Source organism: Syzygium oleosum, unplaced genomic scaffold (genome assembly GCF_021117445.2).
Source record: "Syzygium oleosum isolate NSW1041296 unplaced genomic scaffold, Sole_v2.1 Sole_v2.29, whole genome shotgun sequence".
Taxonomy (NCBI): domain Eukaryota; kingdom Viridiplantae; phylum Streptophyta; class Magnoliopsida; order Myrtales; family Myrtaceae; genus Syzygium; species Syzygium oleosum.
In genome coordinates this window covers 4,103,565-4,112,711 of record NW_026607513.1, presented here as the reverse complement: position 1 = coordinate 4,112,711, position 9,147 = coordinate 4,103,565, and the positions used below count along the sequence as shown (strand labels likewise).

The following is a 9,147-nucleotide window of genomic DNA, read 5'->3' as shown; positions in this document are numbered from 1 at the left end:
ATTGCAAAGCAACGGTGCCGGCCGTTCTCTTTTCATGATTAGCAGAATCCTGCACCCAACTCACAACTACGCAGTGATATGGCAGCAGTACCAATGAGAATAATAGAGGTCAAACATGGCCAGGTACACTTCTGATGGAGAGAGACAGACTTCAGTGTCTGGTATAGGTTCTAAGCTAAGTTCATCCGCTTCAATGCTGGGGGAACCCTATGCTCCAAGCCCTCGATCTTTTACAATGTCTACGGAAGTAACAAGGCATCGCTTACCCATTTGCCTACGCAGCTCAAAGCCTCACCTTCTCTTCATCACCTCCACCCTTAGTGCTCGCACTAATTCCCCGCCCTTTCACTCCCTTTTCTCTTTCTCTCTCTGAAATCTGTCTTCTTAGATTTACCATATCAAAGTGCGCGTTTGATGCCACTCAGAACGTGATGTTAGCATAGGTTCCTATGAAGTGATGTTAGAGCCATCCACTGTAGCGAAAATTGCAGCCGAGTGACAGGAGTTTGTGGCACTCGTAGTGCTCCTCCCGGTATTGCAGCGTATTAGCTTAGTCCACGTTCAAGGGATGAGGCTTTGACGAGGGAGTTCGATACTTTGGCCTTCAGAATTCTCCTCCGTTCCAAGTTTAGTACTCACTGTAATAGTTGACTGAGTCAAAGGGTGGGGCCCGAAAAATAGAAAAAGAGAAAGTTAGACTAGTCAACAAAAGGAGAAAATGGACGTCCCAGCTCAGATAAACAGGGAGGGCACTCCGAGAAAGGAAAGGAAAAGAAGAGGAAAGAGAGGAAAGGGAAAAAGGGAAAGATAGCTTTCGTGCCACACGCCACGAGATCTCGTCGAGCCAGATTTACTTCGATTCACGATGCCCAATAAGGATCTATGTCATTTGTTCGTCTAAGTTGTGGAATTTTATGGCAATCATGGATTAGGGCGTTGTGAATCTGTAAGATTTGACGGGAGTCGATTTGAAGTAACGGTCTAGTCGGAGCGAAATTTTAGAGTTTCGGCTTAAGCTCTAAGATGTGGATGGCTTTAAATAATCACTTTGGTTGAGCAATTTATTGATGCATGGGAGTCATTTTGTGCGTAATTTGGTCGAGTTATTTTAGGTATTCCTAAGTGAGTGATGCTTATCTTTTTTGGAAATTTGTAAGCTCATATCTTGAAAGTAATAGAGATTTGATATATTGAGCTATTAAAAGCATGGCTATTGGATAAAATTTGGATTGGGCATTCGTTACCTTTCAATTATCTGTGAATTGTTTGATACACGTTTTATGAAAGGCATGACTAAAGGTCATACATATTGATTTGTGAATTTGGTCATGAAGAATTCTGAAATGATTTGAGTCTGATGAACCGAGTTACGAAAGATTATATATTTTGGTTTGTGAAACCGACTTGAGATATAGATTTTGCATTGGCTTTGTGAATTTTGGAGAATGATATTATGGGTCTATGTTAATACTTAGTGTCTCTATGAACTCACTGAGGAGTTTGTGGGTATATATACCAGTTTTAGGATATCCTTGTGGGTTGGCCTCCGGCAATATAGGTGGAAACCTAGAAAATGGGAATTTTGGTCGTCTACGTCACAGAGCATTATGTGTGATCATGGTTAGACATATGGGTACGAGATTGGTCATGAAATGGACCATTAATGTGTAATTTGATAAATTTGATTAGTGGATTGGATCATTGATACTTATTTTGATATTATTGATGAAGTGGGTATTTTTGCCATGAATATAGTTATTTTGAAATAATATAGAACTCATTTTGATATTGTAAATTTGTTATATTCTGGACTTGTTGTAAATGAGATATGTTTTTGTCTTAAAAGTGCATAGTAGATGTTCGATTTGCTTAAAATAGATGAATTTCTCACTAGACTGTGTTTGCTCGTTTTATTCATCTTACATGTTATTCAGGTTCCTCGGTTAGTGACAAATAAAATGAGAGCATTCATGTTTATCGTGGCTTTTTGATAAGGCGATTTTTGGTTTGAACTTAGTTAGTTGTATATTTCTAAATTGTATATGATTATAGAAACTTCGATATTGTAACCAACCTGCTTGTTTATCAAATATATTTATATAAATATATATAGATCGTCATATATATTTTGATAACAAGTTAATGATTTTTGATTGAAGTTGCACCCTTGAGGTGGAAAGTTGGCCATGTCATTTTCCATTCTTGTTGGTTTCAGAGTGGGACACTCACAACCAATCATTTCCTTAGATTGGAAACCGATGGATTCATTTAGACAGATATCTGTCTACTGATCAAACCTTCAGCAGCACATCAGGACATAAACGGAAAAGTAATAGCAAGACTCTGGTAAATAAGAGATGGAAAATGCAGCTTAAGAAATCCTCTTGATTAATGAGATTGTGCTGTACATAGTCGAAGAGCTCTTTACATGTGGGTTTCCAGGAAAGCCAAGACCGAGAGGCCAGCGGCCCAAACATCATCATCCAACACGTGCTCCTCCGGCGAATGACTCACACCACCACGACAACGTACAAAGATCATTCCTACCTGTAGTGGTTTAAAATGAAGAACTGGTACCTTACGTGGAGGTAGACCAAAGTGTAGGAAAACACAAGGGATTGCAGAGGCCATACCTTGGTTAGATGTGAGATGGCCATCGCATCGTGTCCGGCTCCGCTCATTAGCACTGGAACTTCATCTAGGAACTGATTATCCGACATCCTGTGGAGCGCAGAGTGAGCTGCAAACTGAAGCTGCCTGCGCAACTCGTCATCACACATAACTGCACCTGCATCATGCTGTTCATCCCCAAAACGTAAATACTTGCATATATATTAAAAAAAACTAGAGGAGGAGATGCACAATGCAATTAGACTCCCACCTTGCGCTCGATGATGCAGGAAACAGAACGTCTGTCGCATATCTGATACATCCTGTTAGATAATTCATAGATCACTGCTTCACGTCCCATATCATCTATTGCACGTACATCCACCGTGAATATCACCTGCCAAAGGCAAATTATATCGCTCCACATGAATCAAGAATTCCGAGCTATCTTTGGACAGCCTTGCCATAATAACCAGAAGGGAGATGAACAATTTCTTACTTGGCCTGGAATGACGTTACTCGCACTTGGCCAAGATGATATCTCTCCAACAGTGCAAACGAGTGAAGTGGAAAGCGACTGCACTGTCGAATCCTTGCAGTGATCATCAAAGGAGAGAAAATCTTCAGGACGTTTACAAAGACTTTCCAGTAACACAATGAGTTCGGCTGCAGCTGACATAGGGTCCTGGCGCATAGACATTGGAACAGTACCAGCATGCCCCTGAGAACCTCTGACAGTTACCTGCAAAATATTGTCACATGTAAAGAACTTCACAGTCCATAATATATGGATTTTTCTGGAAGTGTCACTAATAAAACTCAATAACTAATCATAAGACATTGCACTTTGGCATATGAATAATCCCCAGGAATATGGCTCAAGAAGAGATTTTCGTAGAGTTAGCTGTTGAAAGGCCTACTGCCTTTCATCATATTGACGAATTATGCAACTTAGAAAGATGATATGAAGGCTCAGTGTGATGCTATTCCCGAAGTAACGCACACTATGAGCTATTGCAAAATTGTGTGAAGAAACTACCACCAATAGAAAATACTAAACTCTCACAGGCGTTAACCAATTCCCTTATGCACAAGATCTTCTAATATTAGTTGATTAAACAGGGTGCATGATTAATTTCAAACATCCATCATACCTTCAATCTTGTCTGTCCAGCTATTCCTTTCACCACACCGAGAGGCAAACCCCTCCATTCCAGTACAGGTCCTTGTTCGATGTGAACCTACAGGAGCAGAATAGACAACACGAGAAGTTAGACAATGGCTGTACTCAGCTGGTTTAGGGAGGCAGAAAAGAAATATACCTCAACATAACCCCAAACAGAATCTCGGTCATACTTGAGGTTGTATAAGTTTTCCTCACTGGTATGTATGGAGTTCTCTTTAAGAGCCTCTTGTACAGTTACACCGCTGCATAAACGTTGGAATAACTACATTAGTAACGAATATAGAGGGAAAAAAGAAGAAGATGGGATTTACTCAAGAAACCTTTTATCAGAAAAGTGCAAGGCTGAAGCTGGCAATATTCCAGCAACAGCAGCACTACCTAGGAAGGTAGATTGGAATCTAATTCCCTCTTCATCACTAAAAGCGATCACCTGAAAAGTTTCAAGGCGAAGGCAGATGCTTGATTAGATTTCAGATATGGTCAGTCCAATCATCATAGAGGTAGCAACAGATACAGGAAATCAGTGATGACCTTTGGATAAATAGTTGGCTGCATTCCATGCAAAACTATAAACTGGAGAGCATGACTACTGGAAATAAATGATCTAATCAAGGTCTGTCTAATCAATCGTGGAGTCAAAGAGTGAACTTCTTCTGGATTACCATCCATTTCTCTCTGGCACCATTAGAGAGATTTCAGTTTGACCTCTGAACCGAATATTTTGAAAATCCCACTCAAACATACGTAATTACCTACATGAATTGAATTATTGAAATCTGTCACCTCCAAGGAGATGGTTCTCCGACATAGTTAATCGCAAATATATATAACATAATTTTCTAGCAATGACTGTGTTTTTAGGTGCTAGATATCCTATTCCAGATAAACTCCTAAAGGAGAAGACTAAAAAGAAAATCCACACCTTCCAGGGTATCCACCAAATGTCAATTCTGGGCATTTAAATGATGATGCACAAATGCTACACTATGAGGGAAACACTACATGGTCAAAGGCATGAATGAAGCTTCAAGAACAATAAGCAGCAAATTTTTCATATACCTCAACAGGCTGCAATAGATTACCCAACTTTCCACGGGCTTTCAGAACCTTCAGTGCAGATATTGCTGAGACAACACCTAATGATCCATCGAATATTCCAGCATCAACAACAGTATCCTTTGTCAAACAAAGAACTATTGAATATTAGATCAAATGTTTGAGACACGTGTCCTGATGGTTACAATTTGTAGGAGCCACGTATAGCTGATGTATAAAAAATGGTGCCTAAGTGTGAAACAGAAAAGAGCCTATTCATATCTAAAAAAGAAGATGAAAGCAAATACCAAGTGTGAACCGATCAAAATAGCCTTGGAACTTGCATTGATCCCATCTACTCGACCGTGCACATTGCCCATATGGTCGATCCATCTAAATAGAGCACCGAGGTATCAGTGGACTATCTCAATTTCAATAAGAGCAAGGGAGAGAAAGGCAAGAAGCTAACGTTCTCAAGCCGGCATCCTCCATCCACCCACGTATAAGATTCCCAGCCCTCACTGAAGCAGGGCTCATGAATGTCCTCTCAAGATAATCCTCAGCATCACTGACCTGTTAATAAGGCCACATCTATTAAACTTCTCATAGATCAAAGCAGAAGATTATAGCAATGTCATTGTCAACCAGTTCCTAGAAAAGATCATTATACAAAACTAGAAGACATTCGCTGTAAAGTCAGGATCAATTGATCAAGTGGTCAAGCAAGTAAACCATCAATGTGAGGCAGCGAAAAAGGTGAAAAATTACTTCCACAAAAAATTCAAGAATTCAGGTTGCATTCAAGAACTTAATTCAGTTTCTTCCAGCTAACTTGGATGATAGCTTTTAGCCTTTTATGATGATAAGGGACCGAAATTCAGCAGAAAGTCAAGACCCTTTCTTCCTTCCTTCATGTTTTTCATGCTTCAAGACCAGAAAAACTGATTTCAACATTTAGCATCAAACTTATGCTTTCGGAAAGCACAATATCCAAAAGGAAAAAACATAATCACGAAGAGGAAAACCTTTCCAAGCTCATTGAGCCTAGCCACGGCCTCATCCCTTAAAATCTCTGGATACAAATCATCCTTTCTGCTTTCAAGATCTTGAGTACTCCATGAACCTGTCCATGTCCACGATTTTCTCACTCATCAGAAACGCGAAAATGCAGCCACACATGCTCGATCAATGTTTAACTACAATAAAATGATCTGAAAATTTGTAACTTCGTTCAATTGATGCTTCAGGGACAAGCGAAAGGACGTCCGCATGGTACAAATACCGGAAAACCAAGAAAATTTTCCTCCCCAATGGTGAAAACGAGTCAAGTCCCAGAAACAACATCAAAGAGCAAATATGAAATGGAAAAAGAATAAACTACGCGAAGGCGGAAAAATTGGTCAAAAACGTATCTTTTTGTCTAAGGTGGGAATCTTGCATCATTGAAAAATACAACATTGGCGCGCGAGTACGATCTGCGAGCAGGCACATGCTCATGATACACGACGGACATTGGAGAGAGAGAGAGAGAGAAGCAAAGAGCCGCGGAAATTACCAGCAGAAGCGAGGGTCGAGAGCAGAGAGAAGAAGAAAAGCACCAACAACAGGCGAGTCATGGCAAGGCTGTCTCAAAGACTCGATTTTTGAAGGTCGAAATGGGGGGGCAGCGTGAGTCTGCAAAAGGGACTTGGAAACTGGGCGAGCGCGACTCAGGAAAGGAAAGGAAATCGCCCCACACCCAGTTTTCCAATATCACGACACCCCGAAGGAACGGCTTCAAGTCGACTTCCAAACCATTTCTTTCCTTCTGTTGTTGTTGGGTGTTTTCTTTATCGTCTAGGAGACGAATGTTCTCGAAGAGGGTCTGGTTCTTACCATACCAGGCATGGCAGAAACAGGAAGGAGGAGGAGGACAGAAAGCTAAGCGGATCACGGAACGAGAGAGCACGAGATCAAGATGGCCACTCACCGCTGTACCCGGTGGCTTGGTGGTGGCCCGTGACGATTCCCTCGTGGGGGCCACCCTTCTTTGTCCAGATTCTCTGCCGACTCTTGTCCGCATATTCATCTTTGGCTCGGCATTCACAGAACGCCCCAGCCATGCAATCCGCGGACCCTCAACGTGCTCCCCCTCCTCCTCCTCTTCCGGGACGTTTCCTTGCTTTCGAGACGACGTCGGACACCGCTCATTTAAAATATGATATGGAACAAATGACAGATTTGTCTCCATTTCCCTACGTATTACACCATCTCAGCACTGCTTCTTCATACGTTGATGTTACACATTGAAGAGGAACACGCAAGTTGATGGCGGCGGCGAATGTAAGACCAAAAAAAAGAAAAGAACACTCGTGGGCCCCATGCACGCCAGTGTGCGCCACGTCACCATCGACACCCCTCATTATTTTATTTTATTTTATTAACTTCGATTACTATGCTCTTTTTATTACAATTTGTCCCAAAGGAATTGCTCTGTCCCCTCGCCATACCGTTGATGCGAGGTTGCCACTGAGCCCGTGCACGATGATCTCATTGCTTGTTTAGGAATATATGGGAATGAGTGCCATTTAGTTTAGTGGGTTCTGATCTGGAGTTATGTTGCGTATCCAGGTCACTGCTTTTTCTCTTCATATGAATCCTGATAAGATCAGATGCGATTTGGGACGATATAATTTAACCATATCAGCTGTTTTTTTGTCATGGGGTTGGTGCGCTTGAGAATGTTTCTCGAAACTGGTTTGAGCACGCGAAGTCCCTCGTACAAGAGCATCGAATGGTTTGGTAAATTTTCGGAGAACTTTTGGGCTCAAACCTACCTTGATAATGCTCTATATCCCAAAGTAAACTCCCCCTTGCTTCGGCGTTTCGGCTTTTCTTGATCAGCAACTTTAGGCCTATCAACTAATTAATTCCCTCTTCTGCCCTCGTATCTGCATTTGAAAGGAAAACAGAGACAGGGACGCGGTGGCACTTGGTAGTCAGAGGCGGGGGTCGCGCAGCATTGGGGACGCCTCGCCGGGTCTGGTGACCCTGTAACTACAGGGGCGGTGGCATTTTTGGTTCTGAATTACCTGAGGACAAGCGTAGATAACAGTTGCATCACTCATTTTAACAGCATTGGCATCTTAGTCACGAAACTAGGGTCCACAACTCAGTTTTAGGTCAACATATCACGGCGGGAGGTGACCCTGGGGAAAGACAATTCTCCCGCACGGCAACGAATCTAATGAGCAACGACAATGCTATTGCCGACGTGGTCATTTTCTCAGCCGCCACTGGAATTATGGCGTCTGGTCAAAGCTAACACATTATCAGGGATTCATTGCTACAACAAAGCCACCTGCTTATGAGGAACTGGGATTTACGTAAAGCTCCCCAGTTTGACACAGAATCGGATTGTGAATTGCTACATGGATTTCAACCGGTACTGTTGCAGAAGACCCCGTAAAACTCCGACCTCACTAATGATCTCTTCCTTGGTGAAGCATACGTTCTCTATCAACAAATGGTGTCGCGGGCGGGGACAACACTGTCGACAACGGGTTTGGCAGGTCTAACAAAGGAATTGAGATTGTCCAGATGGATCAATCAAATGGTCCTTTTTTATAGGAACAATGTGAACGGGATGAATGTGAGATCAACAGTTGCTCGAGGATCTCCCTGGAGGGAATGGGATTTCATGGACAGTCGATTTCAGCTCAGTTCTTTCGTTTCACAACCTCATAAACCACGTGCAGTGTTCGCTCAGCTCAAGTATCTGAGAACCATGTGGTCATTGAGTCGGGTGTTGCCGTCTCTGCAACTGTTTATGTTAAAGTTAATCAACGAGAGGCAGAATGAATATGATCCGATTGTTGGTGTAGCTGAATTGGAAGGATCAGTGACTGAGAAAAGATTTTAGTATATCATCGTCGAGTATGCGATCTGGTCGGGGATGGCGAACATATATGATTAGAAGCATCTGGCACCTGTCTTTCCTCAAAATAAAGCCAACCAATGTGCGTTAGCAAAGTTTCGTGTCATCCTCCACTTAAACCATTTTCAAACTCATGGGTGATGGTATATGACAAAGCTAAATAATATAGGCACTAGAGTTGTGTCCTATGGTTCCACCAAAAGGAGGATGAGCTATCTTTTAGAAAAATGTGGATAGATCGACGAGTGAGTCAACAAAAGTGTCTAGGGTCCTTTGTTGATTTTGAACAAAAAAGTAAATGATAAAAAAATTAAAGGTACAAACACTGGAAATAATTGTTGTTAGCCATGTGAATTGCAGAAAAGTAAAGATAAAATAAAGTTGCAGAACGGTTGAGTTC

The 9,147-nt window shown here is 41.9% G+C and overlaps 1 protein-coding gene and 1 pseudogene across 3 annotated transcripts; one reads left to right on the top strand and one right to left on the bottom strand.

Annotated features, from left to right (window-relative positions):
• Positions 1-2,365: 2,365 nt before the first annotated feature.
• LOC115692138 (allantoate deiminase 2) lies at positions 2,366-6,756 on the bottom strand. 3 transcript variants are annotated; one of them, XM_056303950.1, is made up of 12 exons: positions 6,387-6,756; positions 5,857-5,954; positions 5,301-5,404; positions 5,140-5,224; positions 4,856-4,972; positions 4,117-4,226; positions 3,933-4,038; positions 3,765-3,851; positions 3,110-3,352; positions 2,882-3,007; positions 2,634-2,798; positions 2,366-2,570 (listed from the first exon to the last, which is right to left on the bottom strand). In XM_056303950.1, exons 1-12 carry the CDS (start codon positions 6,445-6,447, stop codon positions 2,544-2,546), a joined length of 1,329 nt encoding a protein of 442 aa, XP_056159925.1. In that variant the 5' UTR covers positions 6,448-6,756; the 3' UTR covers positions 2,366-2,543. The 3 variants fall into 3 exon arrangements, with proteins under 3 accessions (XP_056159925.1, XP_030474760.2, XP_056159926.1); XM_030618900.2 differs by having other exon boundaries at positions 2,366-2,547; positions 6,387-6,755; XM_056303951.1 differs by lacking the exon at positions 6,387-6,756 and having other exon boundaries at positions 2,366-2,547; positions 4,856-4,989; positions 5,857-5,894.
• Positions 6,757-7,138: 382 nt separating this feature from the next.
• Positions 7,139-8,671, top strand: LOC115692120 (polygalacturonase QRT3-like; annotated as a pseudogene).
• The last annotated feature ends 476 nt before the right edge of the window (positions 8,672-9,147 follow it).

Excerpts from the sequence above, each read along its gene's own strand:
- LOC115692138 (XM_030618900.2), bottom strand. The coding sequence starts at position 6,447 with ATGACTCGCCTGTTGTTGGTGCTTTTCTTCTTCTCTCTGCTCTCGACC. Across the intron at positions 5,405-5,856 it reads GGCTCAATGAGCTTGGAAAG|GTCAGTGATGCTGAGGATTA; the intron begins GTTTTCCTCTTC and ends CCTTATTAACAG. Across the intron at positions 2,799-2,881 it reads CCTGCATCATCGAGCGCAAG|CATGATGCAGGTGCAGTTAT; the intron begins GTGGGAGTCTAA and ends GGGGATGAACAG.